The sequence below is a fragment of the Schistocerca piceifrons genome, chromosome 2 (genome assembly GCF_021461385.2).
Source record: "Schistocerca piceifrons isolate TAMUIC-IGC-003096 chromosome 2, iqSchPice1.1, whole genome shotgun sequence".
Lineage (NCBI taxonomy): Eukaryota > Metazoa > Arthropoda > Insecta > Orthoptera > Acrididae > Schistocerca > Schistocerca piceifrons.
The window spans coordinates 547,544,096-547,567,375 of NC_060139.1; the positions used below are offsets into that span (position 1 = coordinate 547,544,096).

The 23,280-nt window shown below is 38.4% G+C and overlaps 1 protein-coding gene across 1 annotated transcript in view; it reads left to right on the forward strand.

Moving 5' to 3' along the window:
- Positions 1–2,641: 2,641 nt before the first annotated feature.
- Positions 2,642–23,280, forward strand: part of LOC124775573 (forkhead box protein J1.2-like) — a 69,585-nt gene continuing 48,946 nt past the window's right edge. The window contains exons 1-2 of the mRNA XM_047250403.1: positions 2,642–2,822; positions 9,602–9,759. Of these exons, the coding sequence (XP_047106359.1) occupies positions 2,642–2,822; positions 9,602–9,759 (339 nt within the window). The remainder of the gene's footprint in view (positions 2,823–9,601; positions 9,760–23,280) is intronic.

Sequence of the window (23,280 nt, forward strand, 5' to 3'; positions counted from 1 at the left end):
CACCCGGTACATAGGTGCACACATTGATATAAATAGTGAAGGTGAGAAATCATAATTTTTTGTTGAAAAAACAAACTTGTGCTACATACACTGTATTACAGAGAGACATTGCAAGTTGAAACAAAGATCAAAAATTACCGTTTTTTGTTGCAAAAACAATCTTGTTCTGTATACACTGTTTTAGAAAAGGATATTACAGTTTGAAATCTTCTACTGAATAACAGCTTTTCTTTATTAATAAATGTTTAAGTTTATTCTTTAAGGTATTTAAATTAGCTGTCTTGAGATCAGATGGTAATCTGTTATAAAAGATTGTCCCTACATTTTTTTTATATATTATTATTATTATTATTATTTTTTTTTTTTTTTTTTTTTTTTTTACTTGCAGTTCTGTGAAAGTTTGCCCTTCCACGTGTATCGAACCTATTTACATTATGTTTGTTACATTATATTCTGGAATTTGTTTCATAAACATTATTGCCTGCAGGACATACATAGAGGAGATGGTTAGTATTTTATATTTTCTGAAGATTTCTCTGTATTGAGAGAGCAAAAAGACAGCAATTACTTAAGAAGTAAGGACTAAAATAGAAGCCTGGCAGTATATCACTTTCAAGTACTTTTTATCAGTACCCTGTCATAATTTCTGAATAACAGTTGATATCTCTCTGAGGAACTTAACTGAAGCATAAATGTCAGCCTCAACTCCAGAAATCCTGCAAATCACTGTCAACGACACTAAGCATCGACTAAATTCACTAAACCAAGCAAATACTGTCCTGTTATCACATGTTACTCTTTGCTGATTTATATGTTTGTTGTCTGATGATAGAATATACACAAATTGATCAAAAGTATCCGGACACCCCCAAAAACATACGTTTTTCATATTAGGTGCATTGTGCTGCCACCTCCTGCCAAGTACTCTGTATCAGCAACCTCAGTAATTATTAGATGTTGTGAGAGAGCGGAATGAGGCACTCTGCGGAACTCACAGACTTCGAACATGGTCAGGTGATTGGGTGTCACTTGTGTCATATGTCTGTATGTGAGATTTCCACACTCTTAAATATCCTTAGGTGCACTGTTTCCAATGTGATAGTGAAGTGCAAACATGAAGGGATACGTACAGCACCAAAGCGTAGAGGCTGACATCGTCTGTTGATTGACATAGACCGCCGACTGTTGAAGAGGGTCATAATGTGTCATAGGCAGACATCTATTCAGACCATCAAACAAGAATTCCAAACTGTATCAGGAACCACTGCAAGTACTATGACAGTTAGGTGGGAGGTAAGAAAACTTGGATTTCATGGTCAAGAGGCTGCTCGTAAGCCATACGACACGCTGGCAAATGCCAAATGCCACCTCGCATGGTGTAAGGAGCATGAACATTGGATGACTCGACAGTGGAAAAATGTTATGTGGAGTGACAAATCATGGTACACTGATCCGATGGCAGAGTGTGGATAATGCCCGATGAATGTCATCTGCCAGTGAGTGTAGTGGCAACAGTAAAACTTGGAGGCGATGATGTTATGGTGTGGTTGTGTTTTACATGGAGAGGGCTTGCACCCCTTGTTGTTTTGTGTGGCACTATTGCAGCACAGGTCTCCATTGATGTTTTAAGCACCTTGTTGCTTCCCACTGTTGAAGAGCAATTTGGGGATGGCGATTGCATTTTTCAATACGCTCAAGCACCTGTTCATAATGCACGGCTTGTGGCTGAGTAGTTATACGACAATAACATCCCTGTAATGGACTGGCCTGCACAGAGTCCTGACCTGAATCCTATAGAACACCTTTGGGATGTTTTGGAACGCCGACTTTGTGCCAGGCCTCACCAACCGACATCGATACCTCTCCTCCGTGCAGCACTCTGTGAAGAATAGGCTTCCATTTCCCAAGAAACCTTCCAGCACCTGACTGAATGTATGCCTGTGAGAGTGGAAGCTGTCATCAAGGCTAAGGGTGAGCCAACACCATATTGAATTCCAGCATTACCGATGGAGGGCTCCACGAACTTGTAAGTAGTTTGGGCCAGGTGTCCGGATACTTTTGATCCATAGTGTAAGTGTTATAAAGTTATCTTTATCATACCTCACAGCAAAGAAAATATTGCTCTACACTCTTTATCCTGTTAATAAATAAAGTGTTGAAATGAGAAGTAATATGCACTGAAGTCTTTGTTGTGTGCTTATGTGATTTCAATGTCACAATTATAAAGTAATCTCTGCTGCTTCACCTGCATGCACATGATAGCAGCTAGTAGAGTGAAGCTTGTATAGCAAGAGTTATAAACAGTAATCACCTATACTGACAAGGGAGGAATTATGTATGACAATTGTGTGTGTGTGTGTGTGTGTGTGTGTGTGTGTGTGTGTGTGTGTGTGTGTGTGTGAGCGTGCTGCGCGCGTGATCGTCAGGGGAGGGGGAGGGGGGGAGGAGCATGCACTTTCAACTAAGTATGAGTCACTACTATTACTATTAGAGAAGTATTTAGTGACTATTTAAACTGGACAATTAAAGATAACACTGTGAAGTCTTTTTAGATTTTACAAGTTGCCACTTTAAAACTGCAGTGGATCACTCATGAAAACATTTCTTTTTATATTTGCAGTAATGTAACAATTTTGGCACAATGAGCTCGGAATTTACGGAAGGAGGCCATGCTGGGAGTGATGTCGATCTTACCAGCCTCAACTGGCTACACAATCTCAATATCATGAGTATCTCATCTTTGCCAACACCACCGTCCTCACCTGGACCATCTCCACTGCCCGTTCACACTCAGCAACAGCCACTACAGCGAAATTCTCACTGTGAGTTCCACATTACCAAACTTCTCTTGTGATCTAGTATAAGTAACTAATTATTAGTGTGTAATCAACTAATTATTAATGTGTAAAACATAGTAACTATGGAATTACATACATACAGATTCCAAGAGAGCGAAAAAAGCGGATGAATTGTGTATTGGAAGTCTTTTCAGGTAGTCAGATTTTCTGCACACTGCATAAAAGCAGTTATGAGATGAAAAATAAAGAAGAAAAGAGGTGGCGATAGTGATGTAGAGACTGACATTCAGAAACAGTTTGTAGTCAGCTCAGTTTACTCTCTCATGCTCAGTATGGGTGTTTGCCAACATATAAAAAACATTGTATACACACACACACACACACACACACACACACACACACACACACAGGTATACAGCTGCATTGTCCTAGTGCTGAAACCCAACTGGGATGAGGGATTATGTTGGAGAGATGAGAGAAACAAATTGGTAGGGGTATGGGAAGGGAAAGTAACAAGAATGACGGCTGAGGGAAGAAGAGGCAGTAGGGGAAGGCACCTCTAGCACCAGTGAGCTTTCCCTGGTGTGGGCAGAGTAAGTTTCACGTGGTAACTGATGGTATAGGAGATGTGATTTAGGGAAAAGCAGTATAGACCAGAGAAAGGTGGGGGACATGGAAAGAACCGGGTGGATGAAGATTAAAAATTGAAGGATTGGACTAATGTGATGTGGAAGAGTAGGGGAGGTGAAAGTATGTCATTAGGGGTGAAGGAGGCTGTTGAACAGCAGCTAATGTTGTTTGAGGATGGAGGGATTGTGGGGCTGAAGTGCCTGTTGTAAGGATAGTTTGCATCTATACAATTTACAGTAGCTGGTATTGAGTTAAAGGATCCAAATGAAACGGATTGTGAAGTAGCCATTAAAGCTGAATATATTGTGCTTAGTGGGATGCTCTGCCATTGAGTAGTCAAATTTGCTCCTGGCCGAGTATGACAATGGACATATAGGCACCTGGTAGGTGGTCATGCTCACATAAAAGGATGTAAAAAAGATGCAACAGATGACGAGTGCTCTCACATGTGGTCCTGCACCTGATGGGGTAGAGAGTGCCCTTGAGAGACCTGGAATAGGATGTTTTTGTTGGGTTAATAGAACAGTTCTTGAAACTACATCTTTCATTCACGTGGCATCTACATATTTATCAACATTCTGCAAGCACCTTACAATGTATAGTGTAGGGTACTTCTGGTACCACTAACTGATCCCCCCCTTTCCTGTTCCACTCATGAATGGCACATGGGAAGAATGGTTGTCGGTAATTTTCTGTATTAGCTCTAATTTCTCAAATTTTCTCATCATGGTTATTTTGTGAGATGGGAGTAATATGTTGTTTGATTCTTCCTGGAAAGTTCTCTCAAAATTTCAAAAGTAAATCTCTCCATGATGTACAACAACTTTCTTGTAGTGTCTGCCACTGGAGTTTGTTGAGCATTTCTGTAATACTCTTGCACTGACTAAATGATCCCTTAATGAAATGTGCCACTCTTCATTCGATCTACTTTATCACTTCTGACAGTCTTACCTCGTAAGGGTCCCAGATTGATAAATGGTACTTGAGAATCTGTTGAACAAGTGCCTTGTAAGCCGCTTCTTTCATGGATGAGTTACATTTCCTTAAGATTCTGCCTATGAACGTAAGTCTGGCATCTGCTTTTCCTTTTTGTTTTATTTATTATGAATTACCTCGAAGAAAACTGTCTATTGACGCACAGTCAACACGGGTTTAGAAAACATTGTTCCTCTGAAACACAACAAGCTCTTTAATCACATGAAGTGTTGAGTGCTACTGACAAGGGATTTCAGATTGATTCCGTATTTCTGGATTTCCAGAAGCCTTTTGACACTGTACCGTACAAGCGGCTTGTAGTGAAATTGTGTGCTTGTGGAATATCGTCTCAGTTATGTGACTGGATTAGTGATTTCTTGTCAGAGAGGGTACAGCTCGTAGTAATTGATGGAAAGTCATCGAGTAAAACAGAAGTGATTTCTGGCGTACCCCAAGGTCGTTTTATAGGCCCTTTGCTGTTCCTTATCTCTATAAACAATTTGGGAGGCAATCTGAGCAGCTGTCTTAGATTGTTTGCAGATGACGCTGTCATTTATCGACTAATAAAATTATCATAAGATCAAAGAAAACTGCAAAACAATTTAGAAAAGATATCTGAATGGTGCGAAAAGTGGCAGTTGACCCTAAACAATGAAAAGTGTGAGGTCATCCACAAGAGTGCTAAAAGGAATTTGTTAAACTTTGGTTACAAGATAAATCAGTTTAATCTAAAAGCTGTAAATTCAACTAAAGACCTAGGTCTTACAATTACAAACAACTTAAATTGGAAGGAACACACAAAAAATGTTGTGGGGAAGGGTAACCAAAGACTGTGTTTTATTGGCAGGACACTTAGAAAATGTAACAGATCTACTAAGGAGACTGCCTACACTAAATTTGTGCGTCCTCTTTTAGAATGCTGCTGCATGGTGTGTGATCCTTACCAGATAGGACTGACAGAGTACATCAAAAAAGTTCAAAGAAGGGAAGCACGTTTTGTATTATCACGAAATATGGGGGAGAGTGTCACAGAAATGATACAGGATTTGGGATGGACATCATTAAAAGAAAGGCATTTTTCGTTGCGATGGAATCTTCTCACGAAATTCCAATCACAAACTTTCTCCTCCGAATGCGAAAATATTTTGTTGACACCGACCTACAGAGGGAGAAATGATCACCATGATAAAATAAGGGAAATCAGAGCTCGTACAGAAAGATATAGGTGTTCCTTCTTTCCGCACTCTATGCGAGATTGGAATAATGGAGAATTGTGAAGGTGGTTCGGTGAACCCTCTGCCAGGCACTTAAATGTGATTTACAGAGTATCCATGTAGATGTAGATGTATGTGGTCATTCCACTTATGGTCACTCTGAATAGTTAATCCTAGAAATTTGGCAGAAGAAATGTTTACATCAATTTGTCATCAGTAGTATAGTTGTGAAGTAGTGGATTTTGTTTTGTGTGTTTGCACAAAATGTTACATTTATTTACATTCATGGTCAAGTGCCAGTGCCTGCAGTGTGTTTTCGCAATATCTTACATTTATTTACATTCTTGGTCAATTGCCAGTGCCTGCAGCATTCATCAACCCTCTGTGGGTAACTTCGCTCTTTTATACATAGCATTGCTACTTTCTTATAGACAACTACATTATCTGTAAACAGTTGTAAAGAGCTTCCAAAACTTTCTACTATATCATTTATATACATTGTAAACAGCAACAGTCCTACCACACTTTCTTGGGGTACTCCAGAAATTGCCTTTACATCAGATGATTTTGTTCCTGTTGATTTTGTTCCTTTAAGAGTGACATGTTGAGTTCTATCTGCAACAAAGTCTTGAATCTAGTCACAGATCTGGTCCAACACTCAGTAAGCTCATATTTATTTATTCCACTAAACGGCAACATGGGGCAGTGTCAAATGGATGCTTTAAGTCAAGAAACATGCCATCAGTATGAGCACCTTCGGCTATTGTGCTCTGAATCTCACAGAGGAACAGAACAAGCCAAGTTCCACAAGATCTCTGTATGCAGAGTCCATGTTGATTTTTATTGAGGAGATTTTTGTTCTCCAAAAATGCCATAGTTCTTTAGCATAAGACATGTCATATAATTCTACAACAGATTGATGTCAATGATATAGCCCTGTAATTATTTGTATCTGTCCTGTGACCTTTCCTGAAAATGGAAATGACCTGCACTTTATTCCAGGAGCTGGGTACCCTCTGTTGCTCCAGAAAACTATGATAAGTTGCTACTAGAAGGGGTCCAAGTCCTTTCACATAATCTTTGTAGAATTTTACAGGTATCTCATCTGGCACTGATGCTTTTCCACTACTAAGCAATTGTTGTTGCTTTTCCATTCCATGACTGTTATCTCAATGTCTGCCATTGAGTAAATGGAGGGACTGTATTATGATCTTCTATGGTGAAACCATTTTTTATTACCAAATTCAGTATTTCAGTATTCCCTCTTTTATCTTCCTTTTCAGTGCCTGTATGATCACTGAGTGATTAAGTATTTACTGATTTTATGGAAGACCAAAACTTATTACTCATATTTTCCAAGCTAGTACGCATATTTTTCAAGCTGTTTTCCAAGCTTTGCAGAGGCTCTCCTGCATACCATGAGCCATGCCTGAATATCTGTGCTGGTATTGCCATTGGCTGGCACATAGTTTTCAGAACAGCCACCCAGTTTCAAAACAGTGAGCACACAGAAGCAGAGTGAAGTATTCATTCTGAGAACAGCCTCTTGGCTGGGGATAAGCCACATCTCCCTGAAATACTTTTTACCTGAAGTGACAGTCCAGCAGAAGTATGCAGGAGGGCTTCTGTGAAGTTTGGAAAGTAGAAGAGAGGTACTGACAGCTGTAGAGGTGAATCATGAGCTATGCCTAGACTGCTCAGTCAAAAAGAACATTATTAGCTAAAGGCAAAAGTTGAGGTCCCAAATTTGAGTCCTTGTCTGGTCAACAATTTTGATCTTCCAGAAAATTTCATTATTCATTCAGTTTACAACAACTGCTTCACTTTGTTAATGTATGGTTTGATTTGTTGCATAACCCATTGTGCTGTTATCTATAGAACATGAAGATGAATGAATAACAAACGTGAGCCGTTCACTGTGAACCTGTTGTGGGCTTGTTAAACTTTTGTCTTGACTGCATGTGGTATCACTGGTCAATATGGCTGTGTTATAAATAAACATTATAGTTTTAGAATGATCGTTTTATGTACTTGAAAGATCATTCAAGTCAATCAAGTATTGAAATGGAATGAGGATTAGACTTTGCACAATACCATATTTTATGTTTCCTGATTCTTAATACACTCTTGTGATACCTTTTTGTTTATGTTTTCATGTCCTTTATGTTGAGGAGATGAGACTTCACCTGTGAGAGGGGCAAACCCTAAGCACAATGAAGTTTCAGTTTCACTAGAAGTGATCACCATTAATTAAATTCAAGCCCTGCTTTAAACTACAAGATTTTCAGTAATTAAGAAGCTTTTTACCATTTTTGTTCAGCATTTTGTCTTCAAGATATCAACGCTAATGATTGTATAATTTTTTTTTCTTTATCTCTGATTATTTGCCCTTTAAAATTTCATAATAATAACATAAGTAACTGCATGACATTTGACTCTGAGATTTGAATATATACTTTTTTTTCTGAAGGCCGCGCTACTGTTTGTTTTATTCAGATTCTTCTTTCTGTCTGCATTTATTGAAGTGTGAGGGTTAACAACAACATACTTTTTGATTTTGGGAAGGGAAAAAATTCTGAATCAGACGTTTAAAAAAAAAGCATGGTTATTAGTCATATTATGCTCTCATCAACTGCGAGATGAAACCACTGACTTGTGACATTTGTTTTATTTATCTTTTTACATTTGGCAGTGCAATTCTGGGTCTGAGCATTGATGAAAATTTGCATCTCACAGTGGAAATAATCAAAATTTGCTCTAAAGTTTTCATTGAACATAAAGACCTCTTGTATGTACATAATCAGTTACAACATATTTGTATCATTCAGAGAAAAATGGTCCCAGTGTAGCAACATTTTTGAAGAGGCTATCAGTAAAGTGTTATGCTGATGGTATATGTTCCAGCTATCAATAATGAACCAACAGATTCTTTTAATAATTATTAGTGTTCTGCATTGAGATTATAAATACATTACACAGCTGTGAAGAACAACAGATGGAAGGCTTTGCTGTATTGAGAGAAATAGAAGTTATGAAACATAGTGGCAGATTAAAACTGTATGCCAGACTGAGACTCAAACTCAGCAACTGGACTTTCACGGACCATGGTATTACTGGGCAGAGATCTCTAGGCACAACGTATGACAGTTGTGAAAGATTTATTCCAGAAATGAATATTACTTTATGACTAAGAGGTACCCTTAGAAATTATAATTTCAATCCCCTGAAAAGCTAAAATAAGTGTAGGTGATATGGGTTGGAAATTGAATGTTTCTCACGTTTTCTCTCAGTCATCCCTTCCTGCTATGTATCTCATTTCATGCAAGATTTTTTACAACTTACTTTCCTTGACCTTCTTTTCCCTTTCTTTCTGAGCTTTGAGAGAAATAATCTGTTTGTAATTGTTTTGTGTTGACTCTACCATTGATTTCATTTCCTGTTGGTGAGGATGATGACATTTTTAACTGTTCATATTCACATGTTCAGTTTCTGTATTCCATTTATGTGAGATACTGTGCACATCAAAGTGCTACTTTGTACCTTAATGTGATTTTAAATTTGAAATAGTAAACAAAGAGTGACAGTTGCTGAAGAGATTCATATAGTCAATCAGTAAGTGGATGTCCTACAACCCTGTCAGATGTAAATATGAAACCAGAGGATTAATAATATTATCAAATAGTTGAGATCGTAATTACATCATGATTGAAGGACACAATTCAGTGACTACCAGGCTCTGCAACTAAAGTATTATTTATTAGTAATATTGGTTATTACTACAGGGAGGCACCTTAAAATAGGTTTCAGAGCTAACACATTGGTTGTTTGCTGTGATGGCTTTAATAACAGTCACTGTTTGCTTGCTGTATCATTTTACAAATTGCTAATCATTTTTAGGAGACTTGGTAGCACTTAAATATGAAAATAATAAATTATATTTCTTGAAATTCATTCCAGCTACAGTACCTGTTGCAAACATAGAAGATTATCGCAACTGTGGAGACCGTAAACCTCCTTACTCCTATGCTACTCTGATATGTATGGCCATGGGTGCCAATAGCAACAAAATGACGCTTTCTGCTATATACAGCTGGATTCGTGAGAACTTCCTTTACTACCGAAATGCTGATCCTAGTTGGCAGGTAAGGAAATTATGGAATAAATTGATGTCTGTTTCTGGTTTTTTTATTTGTTTCGGGCTTCTAACTGGATGTGTCCCAAGTTTCTGTTTCTCATTTGCAGCTTCCCATTTTCCTTTTTGTTTGAACTACATACACCATCTCTTTCATTATATTTATTTCAATTTTTAGTTTTATTTTCATTTTTTGCTTTGTTTTGGCACTGTTGAGTGCTTAATAATCAGTCTGCTTCCTTAACTGAATGGTCAGCACATCTGCCTGCCATGCAGTGACCCTGGATTCGATTCCCTGCTGGGTCAGAGGTTTTCTTCACTCGGCAACTGGGTGTTGTGTTATTCTCATCATCATTGACAAGCAAGTCGCCAGATGTGCGGTCAACAGAAAAGATTGCAACTCAGCAGCTGAACTTCCCTAAGTGGGACTTCGGCCATCAGTGTCATACAATCATTTCATTTTCATTTCATTTCACCGTCAACATCCAGATACGACTGTCTAGCAGACTTCCATTGAATTTTTGCAGTCTATACTAACAATTTTCCACTGGAAATCATCCAGCAGGTGATTAGCAGTCTTCGTCTTGTAGGAAGGAAGCTAGGGGGGGAACACTTGGGATCATCGATGGATTTAACAGGCATTTATCATAGGGATACACCTCAAGGCAGGCAAAGTGGAACAGAATGAAAGGAAAATCAACAGCATTTCAACCTGACCTGTTATGCTACTATGACATGGAATCCTATATTTATCATCAGCTTAATTCCTAGATCATATGATGTCCTTAAATCCTAAAAAATCCTCTTTTATGGATGAAGGTACCTCTGCTTACAAAAGTGACAGCTTCATCACCTTTTGTTTCTGCAAATATCTAGTGCTTAGAAGTTTATTTTTGTTGGATAGAAGTTATACTTTGAACCAACTAATAGGCTAATCAGTGTGAATACTGATCAGTTATTTTATTAAGCAGACAGAAAATATGTTGCTTCCACATGAGAGTAATTTAGCAGTATATTCATGTGTTTTTGCATTTCATCTCCTAGATAATGGAAGAGTATTGCTCATCTTTAGAGTTTTTGTATAATTTCTGTTACTCTTTGAACCTAGATATTCTACTGATTTGTCGAAAGAGTGGCTAATGAGGTCTGTTTTTAATTTTGAGTTGGTAGAGATTTCCAATTTCTTGCTTTATATTAGATGGGAAATTGTATACCTCCCCACCAGGCTGCATAACTACATTCTTAACATTAGATGAGAAAGCAATGTCTACATGAACATTATTTTTGTATCTTGTGGTCATACAAATTACTGCTCCACTGAAAGTGTTTTTTATTGTCAGCAGTAGACACCATTATGGAGGCAATCTGTTGAGAAGTGAGTGTAATAATTCCAAATTCCTGAAAAAGGCTTCTACTAGATGTAGGCCTGTTGTTATCTATTTTATATAATATTCTCAGCGTTCACTTCTGCTGAATAAATACTTTACTCACTTTAGGTTTTTGGCCCAGAAGATAATTTCACAAGACAACAAGGAAGAAAAACAAAAAAAGATAGAGAGTACTTTTCACTTCACATCAACAAATTTATCTGTGTGTTGACCCCATTTCAACTTGTCAGCAAATTGGGCCCAAGGAGAACAACAGAGGTCTAGTACCGATCCTTGTCAGACCCCACATATTTTATTTTGTTTAATCTTTCAAAAGGCTTTAATTGTGTGAATTACAAAATTATACATAGCATAACTGCCGTGTTATGGCATCAGTGTCATCCCTCTTACTTGGATGTAGTTTTACCTTTGTAACAGAAAGCAGAGAGTCTCATTGACAGATTGTGTCACAGGCATGAAACTAAATCCATGATCCAAAGGTGTGAATTACTTACACATGCGTGCCCACACCACCACTTGGGTAAGCCAGATTACATGTGGAAACACTCTGCTTGCACACCACCACACTAACTTAAGCATAAGTGACAAAAGTTAAATTACATTTAACTTTCTTGCATGAATTTGTTTCCTCTGCCATCACCTATGAGTTTCAGCAACTGCTGCTAGATGGATCTGCTCTCATATTGCTTAAATTTGTTCGTCAGCATAGGTCCTGAATTGTTTGTTTACATATATGAAATGTTAGTGTCATGGCCAAAAATGAAAAAGCTTCACCTAAGTAAATAAATACTGTGTCAAGTGGCAAAATGTTCTTAGTCCATGTGATACGAATCCCATTCTAGCATTCAGCAATTTCTTATAATCACATATTTGTAATAAAGGAGTACAGTGTCATTTGAAGTGATGAAACAAATTCTAGAAGTATTGTAACTGAAAGCACGGACTTGTTGACTTTCAATCTGTGACAGACAAGGAGAGTAGCAAGGTACATATTTATAATAGAGGGAAACATTCCACGTAGGAAATATATATCTAAAAACAAAGATGATGTGACTTACCAAATGAAAGTGCTGGCAGGTCGACAGACACACAAACAACCACAAACATACACACAAAATTCAAGCTTTCGCAACAAACTGTTGCCTCATCAGGAAAGAGGGAAGGAGAGGGAAAGACGAAAGGATGTGGGTTTTAAGGGAGAGGGTAAGGAGTCATTCCAATCCCGGGAGCGGAAAGACTTACCTTAGGGGGAAAAAAGGACGGGTATACACTCGCACACACACACATATCCATCCACACATATTCAGACACAAGCAGACATATTTAAAGACAAAGAGTTTGGGCAGAGATGTCAGTCGAGGCAGAAGAGCAGAGGCAAAGATGTTGTTGAATGACAGGTACATATTTAGCTGGTTCTAAGCATTTTCACAGTTTAATTCTTAATTTCTTGCATGTATTTATACTTAGGAAGTGTAGTACTCTGTTTTTGTAACTAAAAAGTGTAGATTCATGCAGGCTGTAGTGCACCTGTTATTTATTTTGAACAACCAGCTACACAGCTCAGCAATGTATCAGTCTCCATTGGTGACATACCAGGAGAATAGCAAGTTACATAGTTAGCTTCTTCTGTATGCTTTTATAGTTAATTACTAAGTTAATAGTACTAGGATGGATAGGATCTGTATGTTGTATGCAGATGTAGGAGGAAATGACCACAGTTTGTGAGCAGTTGGGGATGATTTTGATTGTAGTCAGCCATCTTCAGGCTGCTGCCTCTGTGTGTAGCAGTGAGAGAGAATCTGACATGTTGGCATGTCACATGTTATACCTCAGGTTTTGTTTGATTTGCACACAAGATGTGCTGCTGAGGCACCTCACAGCACACCTGCTGCAGGGTCCATCCTCACCAAAGGGCTGTGACACATTCACATTGCTCAAGGCACAGAATCAACATGGAGGCTGGCTGTCTGGCCTTGCCCACCCAGCCTGGGGGTGGACAGGTGGCCACTCCCTCAACAGGGTCCAAGCAGGCACATGGGGGGGGATGTGCTAATTATTGGGAGTTCCAGTGTTACAGAACCACTTAGGGAAACAGCATCCAGGTCAGGAAAGAAATTCAGTGTACGCTCAGTATCTGTATCAGGGTGCCTCATATGAGATATTGGAGGAGGCCCTGTCTGTAGCTGTTTAACATGCAAGGTGCAGTCATTGGCAAGTTGTAGCTCATATCAGCACAAATGATGTCCATCACTTGGGTTGTGAGGCCATCCTCAGTTCACATGTGTGACTAGCAGAAGTGATGAGGAATGCTGGCTTTGCTTGTGGAGTACAAGCAGAGCTTATAGTTTGCAGCATTGATTGCAGAGTTGATTGGGGTCTGTTGTTTTGAAGCTGAGTGGAGGGTCTCAATCAAAGGTTTCATCAGTTCTGTGATGGTTGTGGCTGCAGATTTTTGGACCTGTGTTATGGAGTGGAGAATTGTAGGATTCCACTGGACTGCAGTCAACAAAAATATTGTGTCTATCAAAGTCGAAATTGAGAGTAACTGTGAAGTTATATGAATGTGAGTGACAGACATGGGTGAACTCAAGTTAATTATTGGATGTTTTTACTAGCCATCGTGAAATTTTTAGAAATCACTCGAAGAAAGTCTACACTCAGTAATGTAGATATACCCAGAGAATGCAATACTAGTTGGAGGTGACTTTAATCTGCCAAGTATATATGGGGACATCTGGGGATTCATTTGTTGTATGTTATAAGTAGTATTTCAGCAGACAGATTATGAAAGCAAGCTCCTTTAAATGTGGAAATTGGAAACTATTATTTCAGAGGAAATATTTTTTTTATAAACATAAATAAAACCACATATATGCAAGTACATGCAAACATCTGACTTGAACAATATTACTGTGAATTTTGGAGACTTGAATCTAAAAGAGACAGAAGTTTATAAATTCCTGGGTATGACAGTGAATAGGTACCTGACTTGAACAATATTACTGCGAAGCTTGGAGACTTGGATCTAAAAGAGACAGAAGCTTGTAAATTCCTGGGCATGACAGTGAATAAGTACCTGACATGGGCGAAGCATACAAATAATATTTGTCATTAAGTGAGTTCAAATATATTTCTAATGAGAAAAATGTCAAGAACAGTAAACACACAAACACTGCTAACAATGTACTATGGGCTACTTCATTCACAAATTTCACACAGAATCCTGGTCTGGGGAAACTGTGCAAAGGTGCACATACAAGGAGTTCTAAAGCTAGAAAAGAGGCTGTAGGATGCATAACAAAATTATCTCCTAGAGACTCCTGCAGAAAAAATTCAGGGAACTAAACGTATTAAAGAAAAACATCACTATACATGTATGAAATGATTATTTATGTAGAAAGTAACCATGCTGCCTTGTCAAACAGAGATATCCATAACTGTAACACAAGAAATAAAAATGGTTATCATACTAAAGGGATTGAACTCTAATTAACAGACAAGTAGTGTGTAAAAGCAGGATGACATCTATGCAACAGTTTGCCAAACTATATAAAGATAACAGAAAAAATGTGTGCTTTCAAAAATAAACTGAATATCACTTGATTAAAATTTGTCCAGTGTAAAAGAATAGCTTGAAGCAAAAAATTAATGTGATGTTTTATATGTAACTGTGCAAATACACTGATATCCAAAACTAAAGCATCAAACAGAAATTTTGCAAGGTTGCATTCATTTTGCCACGAAACAGTATAAACAGGTGATAGTATAGCAGAAACAATGTAAAGAATACATAACGTAAACAGCTACAACATGCATAATGTTAGACAAAAATGTTCTTCATTTTTTCCAAATTAACAGATTTGCACACACATTGTGACAACTGGTTAATGTGCTCAGTATGGGGTGTGACCGCCTCTGGCACAATACAGGCCTGCTAATGTCGGGGAATGCTGTGAATGAGTCATCAGCCTAACATTGCGGCAATAGCACCCATTCTTCCTGCAGAGCTACTCACAAGTGCTGGAAAGTGGTTGGTGGATGCTGTCACGATGCAACCCATCTCCCTATCGCATCCCAGACAAGCTCTATGGGATTCAAATAGGGAGAGCAAGCAGGCCATGCCATGTGTGAAATATCTTCCATTTCCAAGAAAACATTGACAACTCATGCTCTATGAGGTCGAGCGTTATTGTCTATCAGTACAGAGTCTGCACCCACAGCATCAACAACCACACATGAGGTATGAAGGTCTCGTCATCATACCTGACACCAGTTAAACCTTGCTGATTCACCTGTACAATTTCACAAAGACCTGTTTGAGTGGTCAACATAATCCTTGTGCAAACCTTTAGGGATCCTTCTCGATATAGGTCTTTTCCCCACAGTGTTTGGGTCCCGAAATTATGTTCCACGTGCTCTCCAGATGAGAATCCGTCGAGAATCACTCTCCAGACCAAATCAGGACTCATCTTTGAAAAGAACATTGGCCCACTGTTTGACCATCCAGGTAGCACATTGACGACTCTACTCTAGATGTTCCCTTCTGTGAAGATGCGTCAGAGGTACACATACAGCATGTCTCCGGCAATAAAGGCCGCTCTGCTGAAGCCTTTTGTACACTGTTTGCCTCAGTGAAATGCATCCAGTGGATGCTGTGAGGTAAGGTGCCAGTTGCCGTGCAGTACTAAGACAGTACCATCATGCCCTTGCAGCCGAATAACAGTCCTCTGTCTCTCTGGAAGCAACAGAACAATTCACATTAAGCTGTCAGACCACATCAGCTTGCAGCTGTCCTCCTTCCATTCTTCCTATGGCCCTCCACCACAGAAAGTCTGGCAGGTGTCTTCCCTGCGCCGTACTGCACAGCCTGTGAATGTGTATACAGCGATTGTGGATGTGGGAGTATCCGACAGTCACTACCCCATTTGACTGGTGTCGTGACTTCATCATTGGCATGGTTGTCCGTTGACTGGAATGCTATCTTCTGTGCAGAACACAATCACATAGACATCTGTTGACAGTTTTTTATGATTATATCATGAATTAGATGTAGGATGGGGAAATAGTGGTTTGTTGCTTTAATTTTGGACATCAGTGTATGTAAAAACTTTCAGAAAGGATAAAATCTTTCGTTATTATGTATGTGTATAAACATTTTTTAAAATTGTGTTATGCTTGTATTTTAGAGCCTTATTTAGAAGAAACTAGTGATTTTACGTATATGCATGTAGTTATGCATTTTTTAAACCTGTAATTTTTCAAACTTGATGTAAACTTGTCCAATACCATTGTACAGAATGTTCTACAGACATAAATAAATAAATAAAAAGATATTATAGGTGGTGCTGACAGACAGTCTTGTAAAATAGCTATAAACAAATTTTCCGAAAACTGTCTGTAGCAGTTAATTTGACATTTCACACCCATTGGAAGTATTCTAGACCTTGTAGCTACGAAAAAGACTGACCTTATTGATAGTGTTAGTTTACAGCCAAGGATTAGTGATCATGATGTCATCATACCAACAATGTTTACTAAAATTAATAAATCCATCAAGAAAGCTAGGACAGTATTTTTGCTAGAAGGAACAACCAGGCAGTTGTTAGCATCCCACTTAGATGGTATGACGAACGTAGAAGAATTATGTCAAAGTTTAAACTGATTGTACACTGTGCTCTCGAGAACTATGTGCTGAGTAGGTGGATTAACAATGGAAATGACTCATTGTGGTTTAGTAACAAAGTTCAGTAAATGTTGAGGAGGCAGAGACTGTTGCACACTTGGGTCAAAAAAGAATGCACCAAAGTCAACAGGCAAAAGTTAGTAGAAATTCATGCTTCTCTAAAAAGGTCACTACACAAATTGTATAACAACTTCCACTGTCATATCTTAACAAGAAGCTGATAAAACGCTGGTCCCACATGTAATCACTAAGTGTGTCTAAGGGTTCTATCCGATCATTCGTTGACCAGTCTGGTGAGGCAATTGAAGAAAGCAAAGGGAAAGTTAAAGTTTTAAATGACTTAGTTAAGAAATCATTTGTGCAGGAGGATTGTACAAGCATTCCATCATGTGACTGTTACACAGACTCCCATATGGAGGATATAGTAGTAGTCAGCCCTGGCTGAAAGAAGCAGCTGAAAGAGTTGAAAACAAATGTGTTGCCAGGTTCAGATGGAATCCCAATTCAGTTTTACAAAGAGTACTCTACAGAATTGGCCCTTACTTAGCTTGCATTATCGTGGATCTCTCACCCAACGCAAAGTCCCAAGTGACTGGAAAAAAGGTGACTCCTGCATATGAGAAGGCTACAAGAACAGTCCCACAAAATTTCTGACCAATATCTTTAATGTCAGTTTGCTGCAGAATTCTTGAACATATTCTGAGTTCAAATGCAATAATATTTCCTTTGAATGATATTGTGAGAACCATGGATGAAGGACAACTCACAAATTTCATATTCATAGATTTCCAGAAAGCATTTGACACGGTGCCCCACTGCATGCAGGTCTAAGTATAGGAACTAGGTTCCCAGATATGTGAGTGTCTCAAAGATGTCTTATGTAATAGAATCCAATATGTTGTCCTCAATAGCAAGTGTTCATCAGAGACAAGGGTTACATTAAGAGTGCCCCATGGAAGTGTAATAGGACCACTCTTATTCTCTATATAGATAAATGATCTGATGGACAGGGTGGGCAGCAATCTGTGGCTGTTGGTTGATGGAGATGTGATGACAGGAAGATATCATTGAGTGGCTTAGACATTATTAGATTAGATTTACTTTCATTCCAATTGATCCGTAGTGAGGAGGTCCTCCAGGATGTGGAACATGTCAGAAAAACAACAATACTTGACAAATATTTACAACTAAAACAAATAAGCTAATGTACCATTCCACAGGTCCCAAGTGGAATGATCGTCATTTTTTAATGAACATTGTATGAAAGTCATTTTACAAATACTAGTGCACTGAATTTAAAATAAAAAAGTGTTTTATTTATTTATAAGGTAATAAACATGTAATACAACAACTATAATACTTATTTACAATTAACACATTACTGCACTGAAATGGTGCAGAAGTTAGATTGTACTTACACACACACACACACACACACACACACACACACACACACACACACACATTTACAATGAACACATTACTGCACTGAAATTGCGCAGAAGTTATATTGTATGTGTCTTATGTACTACCCTCTGGCTCCTACCCTTGTAACTGCCCCCGGTGTAAAACCTGTCCCATGCGCCCTCCCACCACCGACCTACTCCAGTCCTGTAACCCGGAAGGTGTACACGATCAAAGGCAGAGCCATGTGTGAAAGCACCCACGTGATTTACCAACTGACCTGCCTACACTGTGAAGCTTTCTATGTGGGAATGACCAGCAACAAACTGTCCATTCGCATGAATGGACACAGGCAGACAGTGTTTGTTGGTAATGAGGATCACCCTGTGGCTAAACATGCCTTGGTGCACGGCCAGCACATCTTGGCACAGTGTTACACTGTCCGGGTTATCTGGATACTTCCCACTAACACCAACCTGTCAGAACTCCGGAGATGGGAGCTTGCCCTTCAGTATATCCTCTCTTCTCGTTACCCGCCAGGCCTCAGTCTCCGCTAATTTCAATTTGCCGCCGCTCATACCTCACCTGTCTTTCAACAACATCTTTGCCTCTGTACTTCCGCCTCGACTGACATCTCTGCCCAAACTCTTTGCCTTTACAAATGTCTGCTTGTATGTGTATGTGCGGATGGATATGTGTGTATGTGCGAGTGTATACCTGTCCTTTTTTCCCCCTAAGGTAAGTCTTTCCGCTCCCGGAATTGGAATGACTCCTTACCCTCTCCCTTAAAACCCACATCCTTTCGTCTTTCCCTCTCCTTCCCTCTTCCCTGATGAAGCAACCGTTTGTTGCGAAAGCTTGAATTTCATGTGTATGTTTGTGTTTGTTTGTGTGTCTATCGACCTGCCAGCACTTTCGTTCGGTAAGTCACATCATCTGTGTTTTTAGATATATTTTTCCCTCTATTTATATATATATATATATATATATATATATATATATATATATATATATATATATATATATATATATATATATATATATATATAAAAATCAGTTGGTTTTACTGAGAAATATATCAATGGAGTAGAAGGAGTTGGCCACCAATAAATCCTTTAGGCTTCTCTTAAACTGAATTTCAATGGTTGTTAAGCTTTCTATGGCTGCTGGCAAGTTATTGAAAATGTGTGTTCCTGAATAATGCACACCTTTTTGTACAAGACTAAGTGACTTTAAATTCTTGTGAAGATTATTCTTATTTCTAGTATTGATTCCATGAATTGAGCTGTTGGTTTGAAAAAGTGATATATTTTTAATGACACATTTCATTAAGGAATAAATATATTGAGAAGCAGTAGTTAGTATCCCTAGTTCCCTAAACACGTTTCTGCAAGATGTTCTTGAGTTCACACCACATATAACTCTTACTGCACATTTTTGTGCCCGGAAAACTTTAGCTTGGCTTGATGAATTACCCCAAAAAATAATCCCATATGACATTATGGAATGAAAGTAAGCATAGTATGCCAGCTTTTTCATTTTTATATCCCCTATGTCTTACAAAATTCACATTGCAGACAGAGATTTGTTAAGACACTTCAGCAGTTCTGTGGTGTGCTCCTCCCAGTTGAATTTATTATCAAGCTGTAATCCCAAGAATTTATCACTGTCCACTTCTTCTATCTTCTTGTCATCGTATGTTAGACATATACTCGTGGGACACCCCTTACAAGTTCTGAACTGCATGTAGTGTGTTTTTTCAAAGTTTAGTGACAAAGAATTGGCTAGGAACCAGTGATTAATGTCCACAAATATTTTATTAGCTGATCTTTCTAAGACTACGCTTGATTTGCTATTTATTGCAATGTTTGTATCATCGGCAAATAAAACGAACTTGGCATCTGGTAATGTTACTGATGAAAGGTCATTGATATACACAAGAAAAAGTAAAGACCCCAAAATGGAACCTTGTGGGACCCCACATGTAATTAGTTCCCAGTTGGATGATGCCTGATAGCTTGATACATGTCTCTTTCCTAATAACACCCTTTGTTTCCTGCCAGAGATATAAGATTTGAACCATTTTGCAGCATTTCCTGTTACACTATAATACTCCAATTTACTTAAAAGGATATTGTAACTTACACAGTCAAATGCCTTTGACAGATCACAAAATATACCTGTTGCCTGCAATTTTTTGTCTAATGAATTAAGCACATTTTCACTGTAAGTGTAGATAGCCTTCTCAATATCAGAACCTTTTAGAAATCCAAACTGTGACTTTGACAGTATGTTATTTGAGATAAGATGGTTATAAAGCCGACTGTGCATTACTTTTTCAAAAATTTTTGAGAATGCTGGCAACAGTGAAATTGGACGGAAATTTGATGCTATTTCTTTATCTCCCTTCTTAAACAGTGGCTTAACTTCAGCATATTTCAGCCATTCAGGAAATATTCCACTGATAAATGACTGGTTACACAGATAGCTTAATATGTTACTTAGCTCAGAATCACATTCTTTAATTAACTTTGTTGATATTTCATCATATCCACTAGATGTTTTTGATTTGAAAGATTTTATGATGGACATTATTTCTGTTGGGGTAGCGAGGGTCAAATTCATATTATGGAAGTTGCTTGAAATTTCTGGTCTGAGGTATTCCATAGTAGCATCTACCGAACCTGACAACCCCATCTTTTCGGTGACAGTTATAAAATGTTTATTAAAAAGTTCTGCAACACTATACACATATGTCACCAATGTATCATTTACTCTTATTGCTATTTGTTACTCTTCATGTCTGGTTCTACCGGTCTCCTCCTTCACTATATCCCATATTGTCTTTATTTTGTTATCTGATATGACTATCTTTTCCTTGTAATATATTTGCTTTGACATCCGTATTACAGTCTTTAGTATTTTGCAGTATTTCTTATAATGTGCTATAGCATCAACATTGGAACTGTTTCGGATTGACAGATACAGTTTTCTTTTTGTTTTACAAGATACCCCTATTCCTCGAGTAATCCATGGCTATTTTGTAGACGTTGCTCTAACCTTGGTAAGTTTTGGGAGAAAACAGTGTTCGAATAAGGTAAGCACTTTATTAGCAAAAGTGTTATATTTTTCATTCATACCATGAGCACTGTAAACATCCGTCCAGTGAATGTCTCTGAGGAGTGTCCTAAAATAATCAATTTTTGGCTTATTGATTACCCTCTTGAGCTCAGATTTAACAGATTTTATATCCTGTTCAGTACTAACATTTAACAGAAGGAACTGCATGTCATGGTCTGAGAGGCCATTGACTATTGGTTTTGTAATATAATTTTGTTCATTGGACTTTTCTATAAAGATATTATCAATGGCTGTTTGTGAGCAAGTGGCTACCCTAGTGGGGAACTTTACAGTGGGAATTAAGTTGAATGATAGTGTTAAACTCAAATAAGTTCTTATTGGGAGAGTCTTTAAGGAAATCTACATTGAAATCACCAGCAACCACTATTTCTTTGCTGTTGGTTGTTAAATGGGCCAGAACAGCTTCAAGGTGGTTTACAAACAGATTAAAGTTACCTGCAGGTGCTCGATATACACTTAATATTATGAAGGATTTTTTGTGAAATTCTAATTCTGTTGCACATGCTTCCACATGCTGTTCTAGGCAAAATTTATGAATGACTATGTTCTTAAATTTATGACAGTTCCTAATGAATGTGGCAACTCCTCCTTTCTCCATTTCTGATCTAGAAAAGTGAGATGCTAACCTAAACCCTACAATACTTAAAAGTTCTATACCAGTGGTCACATGATGTTCAGAGAGGCAGATTATGACAGCTGGGTTTGAAGACTCTAATTCATCTATGCAGATAGTTAATTCATTAATTTTATTTATCAGTCCTCGAATATTTTGATGCAATAAAGATAGCTGACATTTCACATTGACTGAGTTAAAATTTGGTAGAGCTATAATATCTGCTGACTGTTGAAAATTCTTAAGCAATTGCTGTTTATGCTGATGTAATAAGCTGGAATTATGTTTTTTTATTTCTTTCTCAAACTTAAGGTTTGTCTCAGTTCTAACCTCTCTTAAAATTTGCTTTCTTTCTGTCCTCCCTACCCTAAAAAAGGGTCTTTTCTGAACCCTATAACCACTGGTATTTTACCACTCATGACAGTGCCTCCCCCTTTAACTTTCCTGCTATTTCCCCAGCCAATTTACCCTTCCCCTTCCTGTTGAGGTGAAGGCCATGCCTAGTATAATCCCACCTACTGAGAGAATCAACAGGAACCACACCAATGTGTGTCCCTGCACCCGACATAAGCAGCCGTTCCAGCTCCAAATTAACTCTCTTGACAGAAGAGTTCAAATGAGGTCAGTCATGCTGCCCAAGAACAGATACAAACTCAACACTAGTGTGCTTCGATGCTGATGCAATCTTCGCCAGGTCACTCTCTATACTGTACCCAGGATCTCTGTCAATACTGTTACCTGCCCCACCCACTATAACCACGGTGTCTTCCTTAGTGAAATCTTTGCAAAGTGATCCTAAATCCTCTGTCACCTGCTCCAGACCAGCACTAGGTTTAAAAAAATTGGTGACCTGGTATTCTGATCCTAGTTCATCCTGCAAAAGTTGGCCAACACCTCTTCCATGGGAACTACCTAACAACAACACTTTCTTTCTCTTTACTGATTTCCTTACATTCTTACTTTTCAATTTTCTGCTGAAAGTTTGTTGTGCCCTGTCTACACCTGCAACTGCTTGAGGCTCACCAGCTTCTAACTGAAGCAACAGGTCAAATCTATTTTCCAAATTCACCATGAAGCTGTCAGACAAAGTTCTAGGCCTGTTCCTCCTGTTGCCTGTTGCCACTTCCCACCTCTCTTTACCCTTCTCCCTCCTTAACCTGTCAAGATCTCCCCTGGCCTTGTCTAACTCAGCCTGAAGGGCGACAATTTTCCCCTCCTGTTCTAGTATCTTCCTATCTCTACTACAAATCCTACAAAACCACTGATGAGTCTCATTTACTTCCCCTATTCCCACGCCACTAC